General features: G+C 46.2%; 1 protein-coding gene across 1 annotated transcript in view; it reads right to left on the bottom strand.

Annotated features, from left to right (window-relative positions):
- Nucleotides 1–20,320, bottom strand: part of MCPH1 (microcephalin 1) — a 2,120,508-nt gene that overhangs the window by 1,920,799 nt on the left and 179,389 nt on the right. The window contains exons 4-5 of the mRNA XM_069606102.1: nucleotides 14,756–14,843; nucleotides 12,968–13,082 (exon numbers count right to left, since the gene is read on the bottom strand). Of these exons, the coding sequence (XP_069462203.1) occupies nucleotides 12,968–13,082; nucleotides 14,756–14,843 (203 nt within the window). The remainder of the gene's footprint in view (nucleotides 1–12,967; nucleotides 13,083–14,755; nucleotides 14,844–20,320) is intronic.

Below are 20,320 nucleotides of genomic sequence, written 5' to 3'. Positions count from 1 at the left end.
TTGTTGGAACCGCCACCTGTGGTGCAGATTTTCCAGGAGAACCGGACTTCTTAGCAGCGCTGGACCGGTGCTTAGAGAACTCCCTGCTAGAGGACTTGTGGTGGTCCCCTGAAGAGGAACGCTTCGACAAGAATTTCCTGGCCGCCTCCTGAGACGCCGACTTCTCGGGCCTACCACCAGACCCCCAGGAATGGTCCGACCGACCAGGCTTGGACGAAGCAGCCCCCTTCAACAGTTGTTTACTCAAAGAGGTTCGACCTTCCAGACCTCCGACCCAGGAGCAGGACGAGATTTCTTAGCCGGAGACTCGGCTGACGCCGCACAGCGATGATCCGCCTGTACAGGCCGCTCAGATGACAAGCTCTGGACTTACCCCACCTCACAGGCGGCATGGTTGCCATCATTAAGCCAACAAACCAACCGCCGATTGCGATCCTGAAGAGTCTTTTGCGTAAAAAATAGTCGGCAGATCGATGGGCGTAAAGGCAGTAGATGCAGTCCATATGCCCGTCCCCCTCATACACCTTTAGGCCACAAGTCGCACAGGGCCGGAACAAAGACTTCAGAGGCCCAGAAGACATTGCAAACAATAGCATGTGCAAAATCCACAACGAACATGAGGTGATCCCAAACCTTTGGAGACGGATCTAATCTGAAGGGAAGCTGCGGGGGCGGGGCCATTTATACCCTACGTCCTATTGGTGGGGACTAAAGCACCCAAAAAGGACGCTGGTCGGACACTGAAGTGTCAAAGTTTTCCATAGGAAAATGCTAAGTTAAAATGACCAAGGTTCCCAGCCTGACGACGGGGAATATTCACAGCATTTGAATCCATGAAAGATCCAATGCTGGAGAATTATTGTAAAAGATGTATTTGCCAGGAAAGTAATATCTAAAAACCGTCAAGCAGGTTCACTCACGGACCGTTAATGAAAACATACAGGCCACCTTTCCACCATCCAAAAGTGCAACGGCTGCCAGCATGTACTGTGTGATGAATCCAGGGTATTTGTCCCTTCACCCCAGGGAGGAGCCACCCCTTTGAGGCTAGGGAGGTGAGCCCGCTTTGCAAGACACTCCCTAGGCCTGTGGGCAAGTGGGATCTCATTGGGAGTGACTCCCTTCTCAGGCACAATGATTCCCATTCCGTTAAGGAACTCCCGGGCAGGCACGCACCATCTGCCCACATTGGAACTAAAAATGAAAGTTACTCACTGTAAGTGAGTACTCCTAGCCATAAGCCCCCTTTACTCAATCCTTGTGGAGGGTCCCCCAGCATGGACATGGTACAGAAACCTTTTGGCAGCAAAAGAAATTGAGCTTCCCCTTTATGTTTTGCATAGCACATGGGGACGCAGCCCTAGGCTTAGGTACGCTCACTAGCCCCCGCCCTCTGGCGCCTCACCTCAGTCCCCTTGCGACATATCGGACACTCGTAATCCCATCTATAGTGACATTTAAGCCACTGGCGTACCAGCGGGGGGGGGGGGTCGGTGGGTGGGACGTATGGATGAGTCAGTAACTTTTTTTACTTATATGTCCCGTCCTCTTTACTCCATCCTTGTGGGTAATTCCACCAAATACACTAAATTGGGTGGTAAATGAGAGCCTAACCAGAGGCAAAAAGGTTCCCGAGAACCGTGTGACCAAACTCGGTCTCTCCTGAAGCTGGTGTCCAAAGAGAAGTGGCTGTAGAAAGCAGAGAGTGTGGCCCAAGTAGTTACCTTGCTTTGAAGAGCGACGTCCGTGGCTTGGCCCTCACTGCATGTGCATGGATCACCCAGATGCACCTTTTTGCCCATGGCTGTGTATGCCTCAGAAATGGCTAGAATCATCCAACGAGCCAAGGAAGCTTTCAATGCTCGAGTACCTCCAGAGGAGCCCCCAACATAATAAACAGCACCTCAGATTTCCTGAGCTGTTTTGGCCTGCAGATGAACTCGAGTACCCTCCGCAGATCTAAGGAATGCAGAGCCCACTCTGCGTCCGATTGAGGATTAGGAAAGAAAACCAGCAAACTGATCTCCTAATTTAGATGAAAGGGGGAGACTACCTTTGCCAAGAAATTGGTTTGCGTCCTAAGGATCACTGTCATGAAAAATCAAAAGGCTCACACGCCAACAGGGCCTGCAACTCACTAATCCTACGCACTGAGGTGAGAGCCACCAGCAGAACCATCTTAAGAGTTACCGACTTGAGATCCATTGAAGCCAGTGGCTCAAATGGTTTCTGCTGAAAGTGCTGATAGCACCACGTTCAGGTCCCAGATGGGATGGGGCCTGTGCACCGGCAGAAACATTCGTGACAAGCCCTTGAGGTGTGATTTGACCACCCTTTGCTGCCGAAAAAATAGGGGGCACTAGTTATTGTTCTGCAGCGCTAAGAGATCGATCTCTGACCTGCCCTAACTGTGGAATAGCAGGGTTAGGGAGCTGCTGCTCAACTCCCATCCGTAATTGTTGGATCCCAATCTGATCAATCTGCCTGCTTCTGCATTGCTGTCTCCCCCGGGAGATGTACAGCCTTGAGCCAGACTCCGAGACAGAGCCCATTCCCAAATTAAGATCACCCTCGATCTGGTTCCACCTTGTTTGTTCAGGTATAACATTGTGGGTGAGTTGTCGGTCCTGACCAAAACAGTCCTGCCCTTGATAAGGGGAAGGATGGCTCTGAGAGCCAAGCCCAGTAGATTTATATTTGAACTGGCCTCATCCTTGGACCATGAGTCGTGAACGGAATGGGTTCCCAGGGTTGCTCCCCTCCCCCCCCCCAACCCTGGAGGGACGAGTGCCATCACCACTAGAGGGCGCCAGCGAAGTGAACAAGGCACCAACTGCGACATTGCTGTCAAGGAGCCACCACAGCAAGTCCGGGTGAAGTGTAGGTGGAATGAAAAGTTTGTCCGAGATCCTATTTCCTAATCCCAAGAAGATGCCAGATGAAGCTGAATGCATCTCATTTTGAGTCTGGCATACTGGACCATCTGAATCTATGAGGCCTTGAGACCCAGCAAGTGCTGAAACCACCAGACTGAAGTTGAGGCATTGAGCAGGAAAGGGCACACTGGTTGGTTGAGCGACTTCAGCCTTTCGACAGTAGGGCAGCCTCTGTGCTACCTTATCCCACCTGACCCCCAGAAAGAGGAGGGACTGCGAGGTCAAAGCTGGGACTTCGTCTGGTTGAGGGAGAAGCCCAGTTGGTACAGTATGTCCGCCAACATCCAACATGAGTGGAGCATCTCCTCCAGAGAACTGGCCCTCACCAGCCAGTCGTCCAGATATGGATACAGATGATGACCCTCCAGCCTGAGGAGACCTGCCACTGCATTCATAAGCTTGGTGGAGATGCAGGGTGTAGAGCTGAGGCCAAACAGTAGCACCTTGCACTGGAAATGGTGCATCAGCGTGATACGCAGAAATTTCCTGTGCGGCTCAAAGATGGGACATGCAGATATGCATCTTTTAGGTCTAAAGAACACATCCAGTCTCCTGCGCATAGTGACTCCACAATCTGGACAGGTGTAATCATCTTGAAGCGTTCGAGGTGCAGGAAAAGGTTGAGGAAAAACAGATCCAGGACCTCCCTCAGGCCCACCTTGTTGTTCTTATGTACTGCGAAAATTCTGGAATACCCAGAGCCCCCGTCACCGGGAGGCACTGGCTCGACCGCTTCAATGTTCCACATAGGCAAGATTTCCCTCTAAAGTGTAGGGGAACCATTCTGGACCGATCTGAAGTAGCAGTGGGGAGTTTGATGAATCCAAACGGAGTCATCACGGATTCCCTGGCGGTGACCACCTCCCACGTGGCCAGGGGATGGCGGCCGCTACCTGATCCTGACCCTGGGGGCAGCTATATGAGGGACGATCCCATGGGAGGAGACAACTACTGGGGAGATATCATGACTTCATTGGACGAGATGTGGCACCCTCACCCCCCCTTTTCCAAGATTAAGACCTAATGGCCAAGACTTTAATGGCCTATTGTCAGCTGTTTGTTCCCCCTTGTAGAGGACGTAAAGAAACCTCTTCCTAATATTCTTTAAGTCAAACCCTCATCCATGACCAAGACACACAAAGCTCCAACAAAAACCTTTTTACTTCTGATATACCATTATATGAAAATGTTCCCTCGTAAAACCACTGAGAAAAAAACTATCTAAATGCTATATAACCAATGACACCCATGGACTCCAACTCCCATAATGAACAAAGTACTGAGGCGAGGAGAATGAATGACTTGGTGCAAGGTAACAGGGGCCAGAGCTCAATGTGCAGACTAGTTCTACAGAACCGCCTCTGCACGGGACATTTAAAAATGGCAACCGCACTACTAAAGTGACAGTGCAGACAACGTTGGTTCCTATTCAGAGGCTTTCAAATGCGAGAGATATGTACTGGTGTGGCGGAGCAGTGGAGTATGCCGAGACAGGAGGAGAAATGCAGGGGATGAGCAGGACGTGCCGTAGAGACACCAGGAGCCACAAGAGTGTTCCTGGGTGCTCAGCAGCTCTAAGAGGAAGCATTCTCCAAACCGGGACCTGAAGTGAAGCAGGCGTGTGACTGTGGAGCCGTGAAGGAAATTGGGAAGAGGTCTGCTCAATCCAGAGTGGGATGTTAGCGGAAGGGGCACGCCACAGAAGCGCAAACAGGACCGGAGATGCTGGAGAGAACCGGTGAGTCAGCCGAAAGCAAGTGAGGACCCTAGGGAGTTCCGTTGACTGCGCCAACAACAATTTGAATGTTACGAGACTGCCAACAAAAACTACAAGATTGTTTGAATGCAAAAAAGGCAAATTACAGATTCAAGTCCCAATAGCATACGGATGCATAAGATAGAAGTGTGGGGCAAAGTTTGAACGACCATTACTGCAGACTGATATAGACAAGTGGTGGCGGGACTCTGGAACCGACACGGCAGACGAATGGCACACCATATCGGACTGGGAAGACAGCAGTGACAGCAATAATGGGAATGACAGCAGGAATCGCATTGGCCCTAGGGGACATAAAAGGTTTGTTGGCGGTATTGGTCGGGGAGAGAAGTGACAAAATATGGCAACAGGTTGGGTATTCAGGCGTAAAGTTAGGCTCTAATAAACCCAATGGAGCACTCTAACAATTATCGAGCACATGTTTGGAAGGCTCCAAGGGAGCTGGACCCAGACATGTCACACATGGGGTCTTATTCTGGCTCGCAAAAAGAAGCCAGACGAGGTTCCCGCGTAATACTTACAGTCCATACACGAAATGTGGACATAGGAAAATAAAACAGTCATGGGACGAACAAAAATACCTTTGTTTTCCACATTTGAGTGAAGGGGCGGCTCCCTGCGAATGTATAGGTTTCTTTAGAAAAAACAGTGGGAACATGCCCGTTCATTGCACAGGCAGGGCAGCCACAACAGACCTACATGCAGCAGACCCCACAACAGATGCAGGTAATGCGGCAGCAACAGCAATTACAGATACAGCCTGCACAGGCTCAGAGTATTACTACCCAGGGACAAATACAGGCACCAGCGCAGACTCAGATGCCCGAAGCGGTAACCATACTGGGACAGAATATCACACCCCAACACAACGGTGAGCGGTAACCCATTTGCGTCATCCGCTAACACCTTTCCCCAATAGGGGTGCCCACGGGGATTGAGAGTGTATCCTGTTCTTGCACTAACTGAAGACCCTGAGGAAGAACCGGAGGTAGCAGTTCAGATAGGACAGAGGGAATTTTCCTTCCTTATAGATACTGGGGCAATCAGATTGTGCATAAAGGAACAAGGAGTTGCAATATCTGACAAAAGTTTAGACAAACAAGGCTTTCCGGGGAGAATTTTGAAATTCCTCTGACAAAAGATTAACCCTTGACGATAGCGACACAGCATATGGTAGCACCTTTGCTGTATTCAAAAGACATTCGCATCAATATTCTGGGGACGGATCTACTCTGCGAATTGAACGCCATAATTTCATTCTCAGAGAAGGGGATGGTGCACACCACAGCCGGGCTTGTATCCAGCTCAGGTGGCAGTACTGATTCAGGCATACTATGAACACAGCACAATGAGGGATACCCAAGCACAGAGGTGTTTGTGTACGGAATGCATGGATGGCGTAACACGAAGCCCTTAGGGGAGAGGAGATTAACACAAGCTAATGGAGCAGCACTGAGCATGCGAGCTCCCGAGGCTATTTTGGATAGAACGTGCAAAGAATTTCATTAGTGGGTGTTAAGCACAAGAGGGAGGCATGCTCTTCAACATATTAAGTGGAGCCTGCATCTTACTTAAGGGGACCACTCCGAGCATACGCGGCAGGCAACAAGAACACTATGAAATCCTGAGATCCCAGTAAGAGTTACATTATGCAATTGGGGAACGCACATACTCAGCAGGAGAAGCGCAGCAGCTCATATAAAGAGGCCACTCAGAACATAAGCGGCTGGCAACAAGATATCAAGAAACCCCACGCTCTCATGAAGCGGCACGCTACTTAATTGGGGAAAGTAGATTTCCAGCGAGGGAAATGCTCTGTCTAATTAAGCCCAGGAAACAGAACTGGAACAATGCTCCTACACAGACTAACCAATTTAGTGAAAGGCACACTCCTGTGAGCAGGAGATGCAACACCCTCAGGATAGCCCACAAAACTGACAACACAGGCAAGCCCTGAAATTAGCAGTGAATACCCCTCCACTCTCATTCCATCTGGGTAACTGGGGCGGAATAAATACGGGAAGCAGGGTCCAACGGTGGGATCATGAGTAGGCAGGAAAGAATATAAAGGATAAATACTGAAGGATGATAGGAGATATAGGAATCCTTTAACAATATGGCAAAGAACACAAGCAAAACAAAAAGGTCCTCTCTCAAGGGACATAAAAGCTATGATGCAGTCAAGAACAGACAAAGCAATAAATACAGACTTTAGTACAGATCCACTCACCAGTGAGCTCAGACTAGGCAGCAGAAACGGAGGATCCGCCCACGAGAAGATTGAACCTACAAGATATACTGGCAGAAATCAAATATGAAATTAAAGACTGCGCCATAGGCCTCACCAAATCCATTACGGAGTTGAGCAAGCATCTACAAATGAACATAGAAAGAAGAAACAGAAACAACGTTATGCAAATAAAGATATGAACAAGGAGAATGAGCCAAACGCTTGGAACAGTAGAACAAATGGACTGGGGGAGGCAGACAATAAGATGGAGAAAATAGGTAACGGAGGAATAACAGACTTAGAGGCATACCAAAGGCAATCTTGGAATCCGAGCTACAGGAGCACGTCCAAGCATTATTCCAACAGATATTGGGCGATGCAGAAGACTAACCGATCGTCCTAGACAGAACACATAGGATATATAATGCCTAGCAACAAAAGAATAACATAAACCCGACGTAATCACAAAAGTGCATTTTTACCAAGTGAAGGAGCGGATCATGAAAGCGGTCAGAGGACTGGACCTGATCACATACAAGAACGCGCACATTACGTTCCAACAAGCTACATTACTGAGACGCGAGAATGAGTGGTGACTAGCTTGCTACGAGATAAAGGAATCAGGTATAGGTGGACTTTCCTGTGCAGGATACGATTGGAATATCAGGACAAGACATATCACATAGGAGGAAGAAATGACAGACTTGATTAGCACGGATGACCCTACTGGCTCAACGGACTAGCTACCTGAGAAAGACTCGAACCATCAGACAAATCGCTCAAACAAGAAAGCAGGGTGGCGACTGGTGTGCCCTTATCCGAGTGGAAGGGGTGTGAAACAGAGGACACCTGAATGTATAAATAAAGCGAGACGGCAAATGCACACAAGTAAGAGTAATGGAATGCTGGGTGTGTAAGGAATGGAAACATGCTGAGGTTGTGTGAAGTTCTCATTCGAAAGAAATGTGAAGTGGGGAGAGGGGGGCGGAGGGGAGCCGGGAGGGCGCAGGATCAGATAAGGGCACTGTTGGTCTACTTATATGGACCACATAATTGTACGTTTAAATGTGCAGGAGATGCACGAATTGGGACTGTTGGGAGGGAATAAGTTAAGTTCTTTAGATGAAACATGAAGAGACATGACACAAGACACATCATTGGGAAGAAGGAATAACACAGAGCGGGCACGAGTTAGAGACGGACACAAGACTTACCACGGCTGACATGAGCACAATAAACATAACCTTAAACACACAGGGACTGAACTCCACAATGAAAAGACGCTCCATATCAAAACAGTTGAGTGACCTGCAGGCATCCGTGGCATTCTTACAAGAGAACCATTTATTGGCCACGGATGAGAAACGAATGTCACACCGAATGTTTCCTAAGCATTATTTTGCAACGAGTAGGACCACAACTAGGGGGGGGGCAATCCTACTGGGAGCCTCAATGCTGTCCAGGAAGCAGTTCTGTTATAAGGAATCCGAGGGGAGATTCTTAGTCCTTAAAAGGCACTCTTGGAACCCAAATGTTCACCCTGATATGCTGTATGGCCCGAACGACAAACATGACATCTTCCTGAATACAGTGTTGCAGAAAATAGGTAGCTTGTGTGAGGGCCAGGTAATAGTCGGAGGACACTTTCATTGGGTTATGGACCCCAACCTGGATAAGACGCTTCCCCCTTCTAATAAGGACCAAAGGAACCGACAGGCCTTGGGGACATTTTTCCGTGACCTTTATCTAATCAAAACCTGGAGATTTTTCCATAGCAATGACAGGGAATACACACATTACTCAGCAGTGCATAAGGGTTTCTCACATATAGACATGGTTTTAGTTTCAGCCACCCTAATACCCAATATAGCCATAAACATTGGAATAAAATATCTCTCTGACCATGCCCCGGTAATAGTTCAAATTGAAGCACAGCCAGATAGTAAAGCGGGCAAAAAGCAGTGGAGGCTCAATGAGTTCATTCTAAAAGACAATGCACTTAGAGTCCACATGGGACAAGCAATAACTACTTTACCGAGAAAGATACCGGGGAGGTAGACTGGGGGGTGGTATGGGATGCTGGAAAGGCAGTGATGAGGCATGAATTCATGTCACAAGCAGCCATAGATGCTAAGAACAGAGAGGTAACCCGAATCGAAGTGGAAAAGGAATTAGAAAAGGAAGAAACGCAACATAAGACCAAACAAACGCAGAACTCATTACAACTGCGGAAACTGAAAGCCCAACTGGAAGCACACACAGCCCAACGCTTAGCACAATCCCTGTTGGATACTAAACATATTTACTACACTCAAGGAGGTAAGGCTAATCGATTACACCTGCGGCAAAATTACGAAAGAATAAAGCCTGTAATTCTATCACACAGTTAAAAGATTAAGGGGTAACCTACAGGTGGGAGAGAAAGATAAAATAACGATCATGGAAAATTAACACAACTCTGTTAGAACAAGTGGAGTTAGACTCAACACGCCAAATTACAAACATTAGAAATGTGGATCTACTGCAGCTGACTGAGGAAGAAAAATAAACCTTGAAGTGGCCTATTACAGCAGTAGAGGTCAACAACGCCATAGCTATGTTACCCTCCTATGAAACACCAGGGCCAGACGAGTTTGGTAATGGCTATTAATAAAATTTTGTGAACACAATTGCTACTTCCCATGACGCGCTTATATAACAGGATCAGAGGAAGGGTTGGTAACCGGGGCCATGGGCAGATCCATCACTGTGTTAATCCCGAAGCCAGGTAAAGATAAAACTGAATGCACCAATTACTGCCCAATCTCCTTATTAAATAGCGACGCAAAAATATACACCAAGATCCTGGCAAGGAGACTCGCGGTAGTACTACCAAGGATTATACACGAAGACCAGGCAGGATTTATATTGGGCAGACACATACAAGACTATGTCAGACGAGCTGTAAATCTGAAAGACCTAGGCACAAGGACAGAACAGAACTTCTCAGTAGCGGCATAAGACACGAGAAGAGCACAGGACAGCCTGGATTGGGGGTTTCTAGAACAGGTGCTGAAGAAATGTGGCTGTGGACCATTATTCAGACGCATGTTACTGGCTAATTTCTAACTGTCAGCCCAGATAAAAAGTCAGAGGGGGACCCGCCAAGGCTGCCAGTTGTCACCGTTAGTCTGCGGCATAGCAATGGAGCCGTTTGCAGCTACAATTAGACAGGATCCAGGAATTCTGGGGATTTCTATCATATCAAAGGCGGGACGCATAAACTAGCCCTTTATGCAGATGATATATTGCTCTTCCTGAGGGATACAAAACAAACCCTGCCCCGAATAATGAATAGATTACAGGAATTTGCCAAGGACTCCGGGTTCAAGATTAATTTTAACAAAACTAAGTTCCTTAATATTACGGATAATCAGAACGAAATCCGGGAAATAAGCAGGGATCACTCGCTGTCCTGGGAAGACCAAACCCTAGAGTACTTGGGGATAAAATTAACAAGGAGCTATGAGGCATTAAACGGGGCAAACAACCCCTCTGGAAGGTGCTTAGAGAGGATCTGCATAGGTGGGACGCACAAGAACTCTCATGGTTCACTAGAATAGCAGACGTTAAAATGACAATTATACCTTCGACTCCTATATGTCATTAGCTCTCTCCTTATAAACATACCGGCCTAAATGATAAAAACTTTACAAGATGAGATGATTACCTTTATCTGGCATAAAAAGAAACCCCGGATCCGGAGAACGGTTCTTCTCCGACCATTATGGTCAGGGGAATTGAGAGCCCCTGATGTGAAAAGGTATATTTTAGCAGCCCAGACTGCACCCATGTTACGATGGTCAAATCCAGACTTGCATAAAGGATGGAGTAAGACAGAACAAGGAGTAACCACTACCCCCTTAAGCGTGTTACACCACTACCCCCTTAAGCGCGTTACACCACTACCCCCTTAAGAACGTTACAATCTTTACGTACCCAGGGCAGCTGGAGGCCATTTACTGAAGGCAACGATGGAGTCACAGCAAAATCACTGCAAAAATGGGAGTCAGCATTGAAATAGGGGGAAGTTGCCCCTGGATTGGGACCACACAGCCTGATGTGCCATAATGCCGATTTCTCCCCAGGTATACAGAGAACCTACTTGGAAAGATGGGAGGGAGGCGACATAGGGGAAGGAGAAAGGTACAAATATATATTCAGATCAGACACTGGATCTTTCAGAAGTAGGTGAAGAAAGCTGGTACACTAACACCAGTAGGACTGGAACTGAATATGCAAGAAGGGTTATCTGCAAAAGGGATCTCGAGGATATACAGGCTGCTAGATAAAACTCAGTACTCAGAGGATCTACCATACATGACCAAATGGGGTGAAGAGTTGGGGGTTGACATCACAGAAGAGGAATGGGGCAGATTTGGAGGAGGGCGCAACAATTGTCAAAATGCACAGCCATAAAAGAGTCAGCCTATAGAATATGCCACAGATGGTACCCAACACCCCAGAAACTGAACTCAATGAATAAAGATTACTCACCCCTGTGCTGGAAGCAATGTGGGGAAATAGGAACATTGGGACATATGTGGTGGACATGCCCCAAGGCTAAAATATTTTGTAAGCAAATGCTAGCTCGTATTAAAAAGATTACAGGGGCACAATTATCTGAATCGCCTGTGGTGGTACTACTTGGGGCAGAGGCGTATGCAGCAACCGGAAGGAATGCCACACTTATTACTCACCTCTTAACAGTAGCTCGCATGACCCTTGCCCAAATTTGGAAAATACCAGAGGGTCCTATAATTGCACCTGGGATGTACTAACAATGGAGACGGTGTGTGCTCTCAAAGCTGGGACATACCCAACATTTCTGAAGACCTGGCTTCCCTTTCATGAATATGTCAGGGAAAGAGAACATAATTTTCATAAGCCACAAATGCTTGGAAAGAAGTGTAATCTGAATGTATATCGAAGTGCCCTATACAGCATAGGTAAAGAAACAACCGTCAGAAAAGAGAAGTAATCTGTGTCATGCTCACTGGATTGTTAAATCGTGGGTGGAGGGGCAGGGGTTGGAGGGTGGGGCAGGGGCTAGTTCACCTACATATTTTCACATTTATTTTGGTAACAACTGATGAGTTCCATGTTTGAATCAGGGTTTATTAGCATAAATAAGACAAAAGAACTCAATGTGTCAAGAGAAGACACCATCGAGGATGCTCGTAATTTGAATCCCTTGGACTTGATGTTATAATGGAGCACCCCTATGTAATGCTCTACTAAATGTTGATGCATTGAGTATATAAAGTTCTTAATATTGTGAATGAAGGTAAAGAGTTTTGCCGCACATTCCCAGAAGGCATTCTGGTGCACAGACTGCCACGATCCACAATCGTGGGTATCGTGTTCCTCCCCGAAACAGAATAAACAAATCCGGTGCAGGTCAGAAACCAAAATCTGCCGACAGCAATCTGTGCATTGTTAGGCATGACAACAACTTTTTTTACTTTTATTATTTGTATAGCGCTGCAATGGACCCCGCGGCATAATGGCGCTGACCAACAAGAAAAACGGGGGGACAACAAAAGCTCATGTCGAGAGGACCAGCAGGAATTCTGAGAGATCAGATGATCGTGTTCCTGCGAACAGATGGGGACGGAGGTCACGGCACCTCAATATATACTGGGCACAGGGGGCGCAGAGGCGTTGGAGCCAAAGCAGAGCTGCGCCGCCTGGCAGTGGAAAGGTTCCCAAAGAACAGCAAAGCTGTGGATAGGACATCATATTTTGAATCGATGGAAGGATATATTATATCAAATACCTGAGAAAAAAACAAGTACATTCATTTTTAGTTGGCATTAGACGTAGTTCATTAAATGGCCGCATTTTTATTTAGGATGAAAATAAGCGTGTGCCTTTTCCAGGCTGAGAGTAGAGGCCAAAGAATTAAGGATTGCTTTTATAGCATTTACTTTAATTATGTTTCTAAAGCACCTCTGTACAGAATATGCAGAATTTTAAACTTACCAGTGGCTGCTTTTTGTACATCCAGCTCTTTCACCATTTTATCAAATTTCCTTTGCATTCTTCTATCAGTTTCCGGTGTCTTTTCAATGAAGTCTTTTGGTTGCATACATTTGTGCTGTAACAAAATAACCACAGTAATTAATCATGGAGAAATGCAACTATTGTCACTATAAAAATGTGTCACTGTTTAACGTACAAATTAAGCAGCCAATGAGACCTTCGAGGTGGACAAGCAATGAGATCAGACTTCACACTGTCCACAAGGAGGCAGGCACTGAAGTGGTCACAAGGCAACATGTAAAGCATAGTTTGCCCATGGCCATATTCCACCTACCCGGAGGGCAACCCATCCCTGGCAAAATAATCCTTTGCCTCTGATGCCACTATCAGTGCCAAGAAGCCATGAAATTAGTACCGGTGGGCTTTAAAAGTACTGTATAGCGTGACAAAGAAGAATTCTTACCAGCAACATAGTTCTAGTTTTATTACATTTCACAGATTCACGTGGTTTGAATAACATAAGCAATCGTAATGCATAGTGTTATATCCTGAAAGACGGATGCAGTGCAATTGTCAGCGAGAATGAAGTCATAAGTGGGGATAATATGTGGAACCCTAGGTGCATGTTAAGCATCAGTGTTCCAGTGAGTCAGTGGTCCCAGAAGGCATGCATGAGAGGAAGTTTCAGTGGGTGCTACTTTAAGTGATGTCTGGGATCTGGTGCTAAATTCATCGCAAACCAGAGACTGCTGCCTCTTCATTGAACCAGTTAACATCCATTTAACAGATATTGAGGTGGCAACAAGTTTAATCTAATGCTGGGCCTGAGGCAAGCACTGGTTATGGGGGTGGTTGAAGGAAATCAGGCAGAGGAGCATATATAAAAGTCCCACAGAAAATCTAATAAAAAAATAAAAACACACCCCAGATAATGGCTTTGTTCCTGGGGACCCAGTCTTATCTTTTTGAGAAGCTTCACATATCGGGGGTTGGGTGGAGTAGACCGACCAGGAGCACCAATATAAGGCTAGAAATTGATCTGTTCAAGCAAGCAATATTTCAACCAGATCTTTTTGCAGCTGCCCTTGTGTCTGAAATTATCTTCCAGCAGAGATTCGGATGCCCTTTACTTTGTTTATCTTTCAGGAGGCCCTGAATAAGCAACTATTGAAACAAGTTATGGGCTCTTTCTATTAATGTCATAGCTACTATTCTGTTTTTTTCCATATTTTACTGTACTTTTACTGTACTTTTATTCCTGGGTTATTTGATGGGTTTGATTTGCTTTGTAATCATTTTAGTTACCGTCTTGGTACAGCATCCCGCTTTTGTCTTCGGGTTAGAATGCAGTTAAGAAATTAAAAATAAAACCAGCTTTAATAACAATGCAGTCCACTAGAGTCTATTGTAATATAAAAGTAACGTCTGGTGGACTGTCTTTGTGAAGATTTCCTTTCCCATCGAAACATTAATGAAATCGCTCACCATGCTAAGCTCTGGTTTTTAAAACTTGCATAGCAGGTTCGATTTCCTGTTTCCATTGGGGGGATGAGGGGGGGTGACACGATAAGCGGACGCAGTGCTCTCATTCTGGCCTGTGTTCTCTGTAACTGCTACATTAAAACCTACCGTTACAAATCCCTATGCACCGCCCACTGTGAAGTAGCGAGGACGACTCAGTATCAGGACCTCAGACTATCAATCGTTTTCTTGCATTTTTTTAAAATATGGTTACTTCAAAATACTTTAAATCATTTGAAGAAAAATAAAATATGCTTGTATACTCACTTTCTTTTTTATTATTTGAGGTAATCCATCGTTCGTATTAATCGCAGGAAATGAGGACTCATCGATGCGGAGGCCAGCTTCAATGCATCTAGTTAATAATACAAAAATCTTTATATATTTTCACAAATGATCTACATGGTAAAGTCAAAAAAATACCTGCTCATGTTCAATGTAACGATCAGCACACTACACAAAGATGTGTTGGGGGTGGGGAGTCTCTTGCAGTTTACTCAGCGAGTAAATACCCTCGACTCGATGTGTTGTGAGGTTTGGCGTGTGGCATATTTTACGACAGCCCTTTCTTTAGGGAGCATAATTGACCCCAGGAATGCATTTACAGTACAGGCCTTTTTTTAATTGGACTTCCTGATGCGGACAGCCTCACAGTACAATGGTTCCATACATTTCAATACACATGTAATATCCCAAAGGCACAGTCCCTCGCTTATTTCTTGTAGTACACACACGTTAATGCCACTAATGATGCCACTTGTGTTAAAAAGACATCTGCCGTTTGCCATCACTGCGAAAACAGTGCATACTGCATATGCCAATGTCAATTTCCCCCTTTCATTCCACACACACGAGTCATCCACATAAAACTTCAGAATTTTCGAAGGATATTTCCTTGTGTACAAAACTCCATCTTAATTTCATGAGTAAGGAAAGGCTTGGTATCAATGAAGACCGACACAAATGACACAGTTCAAGGGTGTTTATTGAATTTTAAATGGTTGGTTAAATGCCAATCTAAACCCAAGGATGTGAGCAATCTACATTCATCAAATTATAACGCAGTCCTAGTCGAGTCAGTCAAAATAAAAGGGTCTATGCTAATAAACCTATTGCCAAAATGGTGTGGGACAGTAGTGTATGCAAAAAAGAAAAAGTGTACAAGAAACAATATGTCAGGACAATTGAGCAGTTGGCCTCCCTTCCCCACGCTTTCAGCACGTGACAAGGCAGCACAGTCGATCCTCGTGCACACACTGGCTTCCTCGGCATGAGGACACAGTACAATGGTTCAGCTGGTCTCGCACTACTCTGGCAAAGTCTTTAAGAAACAAAGAATTCTCAAAAAAAAAGTCTCATCATAACACAGGCTTCCTCCACCTTGAAACAAAGTTCACTTTTTACTTGTCAAAACACACAGTATTAACTTTCTTTCCCAGTGGCTGCTGGTACTTCTAGTTCCTTTTGTTACATGCACAGTTCAATCTCAGCATCAGGACCTTCTGTGCCAAAGTCTGTCATTCAAAGTCTCTTACTGCAGAGGGTCTGATATAGCAAACAAAACACAAGTTCCTTTCCTTTGTCAAGATTCTCACATTCATAAGTGCACAATCGGTCTCCCTCCTTCGGGCTCGGACCAGGGGTCACCCTCGTCTGGGCTCAGATCCCTTTTGACACAATGTTCACAATTTGTTCTCCCTCATCCGGGCTCGGACCATGGATCCTCCTCGTCGGGCTCAGATCCCTTTTGACACATTGTTCACAATTTGGTTTCCCTCATCCGGGCTCGGACCATGGATACCCCTCTTCCGGGCTCAGATCCTTTTTACACCAGAATCGAAGACTTTCAACTGTGTGCAGGATTTTGCTTGACCCGTCGCATGGCCAATTCGATTTACAAGACTTTACAACTCTAACTTTCACTTCTGCCACTTTTCAGCTGGATGCCTTACAGAGACCTTCGATTGGGCACACATGCGGTGCCAGACCACTCCGTCTCACAGCTTTGTTCTTTTGGACTACAAGTCCCAGAATGTACATTCAAGCAGGGGAGAACCTGCTTTAACAAGACTTTCATAGATCAGACTTGTCTGGAAACATAGTGAGGAGTGAACAGGGGAAAGGAGGAGAGAGTGTCTCAGACAGGCCAGGAGTGTTAGAGGAGGAAGAGAGGGTGAACAGGATGTCCTGAGTTTTAGTAGTGAAACGAGAGGCAAAGACCGCGCAGAGGGGCTGGGAAGGAACAGGAGAGGTAGAGACTGCAGCAGGATTGGCCAGCTCCTTGCAGATTTTGAAAAGTTCAGCAGAGTTGTTAGATGCCGCAGAGATGCAGGCTTGGATGTAGGCTCTCTTCTTAGAGAGGACAGAGTCTGTACTGCCTTCGGAGTGGGAGGCAGGCCAGTTTGTCACGGGGTGCGCCCAATGCCCTCCTCTTCCTCTCTGCCGCCCTACACTTGGTTATTAATTTGTGTCGATTCTTGAGCCTAATAAATAGTATATTTTCATTTACTTATGTCTAACGGCAATTCTTAGTGTTTCACTGTGTGTGCATATTGAAGACCTCTAGTCACCCTCACTCCTCCTGAGATTTAGCCTTGACTGCTCTCCAAGCTACCGTGAATTGGTCTGGCTATCTTCCTTGAAGTGTCCCCCGTTTCACTAACAACTGTGTCCTCCTAAACAAACCATTCCAACAACTATGAACATACCACATAGAAATGTAATAACATTTTCCACGCATGTTTCCATCGAAGGTATAGGCATCAATTTTCTCACTCCCACAATTCGAATATTGTTCCTCCGTGATTGGCTCCCACAGTTTTAATTGTTGGAAAAATAAAAAATTTACATGGAGAAATATTCTGACAATCCTTCAGATGGCGTCACTTCTCCGCAGAGGAGACCCTTTCCATGAGGCTAGGGAGGTTTGGTCGCTAACCAATAGTACCTCTAAGGGTGGGAAAATGCAGAAGGATCTCATGGGGAGACATCCCTTCCTGGGGATAAGGACACGAGTCCAGGACATGGTCCATTTAACTCCCGACTCGGCAGGGTAATAACACCCAAACCTTCTCCATCTATGATACAATCTAAAACCATGTATTATTACAGCGGGGTGTCTCAGTTTACAATGAGTACAGGGACGAAGAAGATCGAGCATGTTACAATCAAGCAGGAAGAGTGCTCGACCAGCTGTAATCAAACTGACGCTACGCTGGGGCAGTCCCCGTTATTTAAACCATACTGTGTTCCGAATCCGGAAGTAGTACCCTGGCGAACAAGGATGATGTCAAGAAGCCTGCAAGGTTGAAACTGGGCTTTGGGAGACTGTAGCGAGGCAACTCGCCAGTCTAGCAGAGACAAGCAGCGGGACGCCTGGCTGTGTCTTGCGAGTCGGCGCACTTGAAGTGGAGAAACAGAGGTTGTGGCGTGACCTGTTGTGGGTGGACTGTGCAGTCCGAGAACTGCACCGAGGGTGCCTACTCGGGCCTACCGCAGAAACGCATAGGTAAATGTATGGCGAGTACGAAAAACTGGTTGTGGCGTGATCCCATCACAGGTGGGCTATCTAGTCCGGAACCTGCACCGAGAGTGCCAGCAGTACCTGGCTGCGAAGGCGAGCAACACTACGAAGAGAGGTAGAAGCAGAAGGTTAAAGTACAAACATGTGACCCATGGCAAAACCAGTGAAGCATTCCTTGAGAGAAGACAACAGGAATAAGAGTTAAGTCCAGGAGGGGGGAAGTTTGTGACTGAATCGAGAAGCAGAAGAAGTACAAGAAAAACTAGTAAAACACATTGTCAGGCCAATTCCACAGGGGTGTGGTTCTGGCGAGGCAAGGAGGACTCCGAGAGCCTCTTCCTCGTCACGATGGGTGCAAGTTAGAGAATGTAGGGAAAGAAGAGATCAGAAGAAGCACTTGGGGGGTGGGGGAAAACTACAAGATTTATTAAACAAGTTGAAGAGAAGATAACCTGGGAGAGGCTTACAGAGAAATGGGGATTACGCTAGGAGAACAAAGTCATTCTCTTAACCTTACCTGTAAATTGTGCAACTGTTTCTTTTGGTGAAAACATTGGAACATTTCCTGAATTGGAGCAATCTACACCTTGAGAGACTCATACCCAGAGAAGGGAGTAATTGGAACAAGTTATTGTGAGAAATCTGAAGGCGTCTCCCTAACTAGTTCCGGGCATCTGTCCTCCAGGTTGCCAGGACACGGCCATCGCTATTGGATCCAGTTCCTGGGGGTGGGCCTGTGAGGGAGGATCACCTGTGTTGGGGGTCCTCTGGGAGTGGGACACCAACAAGTGACAGGCGGTATCCCTCTTCTAAAACCTTTTTCCCAACCTGCCATGTAGACTACTCGGACACTCCGCCCCCCAAGCCCCCTCCCTACTTGACCGAAAAACACTTTCACACACAATGAAAGACAACAGACTAACACTAGAGCAGTTGGCCTGACCCTTGTATTGGGACATGTCAGGTAAAGTCAGGCAATTGACTAGAATCGCACACCTGATGGCCTTTTCCCTTGCCCAAAGGGATAAAAGGTGGAGCACGAGAGCACACTTCAAAAAGGCAGATGGCACAAAGACAGCTATCCCAAGGCAGCAGTTCAAGGAGGAGAAAAGCGGCAAGAACCGAAGGGGTAACAAGGCGAGAAGCAGCCTTGCTCTTTCCTACCCAGACCTGAGTAGCCTCCGTGGAAGGAATAAGACCGCAAACAATAGCCAATGTGTGTTGCAGCAAATGTCAGCAGTACATGGAGCACGCCTATGCTGATAAGTGGTACAGAAAGAGACTCTTGATACCGTGGTACCGTCCTTTACTCCATATACAAGGAAAGCCAAGCATTTCATCACAGCCGGTGAGTTGATGGGAGAGCCAACAAGAAACCGAACTGTGTTGAACAAAGGTTGCAAAAGACAAGTTAAGGGAAGGTCAAAGAACTGTTAATGTCTTAAAGGAAAAAAAGCTGCAGAAAGGTCCGGCACCATGTGAGTGATCATTTGAGATACTCTGGCTGATTCCCAGTTTCGTAGAAAATATCGATACTGGAAGGCCTTAGGAGAGCCACAAGAAAAAGGTCAAAGTGGTTATATAGGGGTCTAACAAAAAATCCCCTGTAGAATCGAAAGTCTTTGACCGGCACGTAATTGGAAAGCTAAGGTAGATGAATCCCGCTTAGTGAGAAAGAAACAACTGTGTGGTTGGCAAGAATGAACCTGTCAGAGGGATGCCGATATAAAGGGGTGAAGCCTGATGCCTCAATGAACATTGTGTTGACAAAGAGTGAACCCGACAGAGGGATGTCCACAGTGAACTGTTTAAAAAGACAAAGACTTGGGAATGCCACAGGTGAAATTGATCTTGGAAAAGCTGTAGTGAACCAGAGGGAGGCTGATATTCTAGAGGGGTCTGAGCCTGGAAGAGGGAAACCCAGGGGTGAAAATCCATCACCCAACGTACACAGGTAAAGGAACTTTTTGTTTATTATTTTGAACACATCAGGCAAGAGACCGTTTGTAGAAAAGAGACTTAAACACTCGAGGTCATGATATGGAGAACAGAACTGTAGTCTCATGCTTGGAAAGCTTGAGCATGCGCTGTGGCCTTGTCGCATGCTCAAAACGTGAAGGGAGACAGCTTTTTTTTTAGTATAGGCCCTTTTATTTGACAAGACGCAACTAGGACTACCTCATTATGTGATGGTCATAGCTTGCTCCGATCTTAGATTTAGGTTTAGATTCATTTTATTTACTTTGTTTGCTTGTTAGGTGCTCATAAGAATATACTGTTTCAAAGCGCCCATAGAGCAGGGAGGGAGG

The sequence above is a fragment of the Ambystoma mexicanum genome, chromosome 4p (assembly GCF_040938575.1).
Source record: "Ambystoma mexicanum isolate Mex_15411 chromosome 4p, UKY_AmexF1_1, whole genome shotgun sequence".
Lineage (NCBI taxonomy): Eukaryota > Metazoa > Chordata > Amphibia > Caudata > Ambystomatidae > Ambystoma > Ambystoma mexicanum.
Note: the sequence above shows the minus strand (reverse complement) of the source record. Positions and strands in the feature narration are given on the sequence as shown.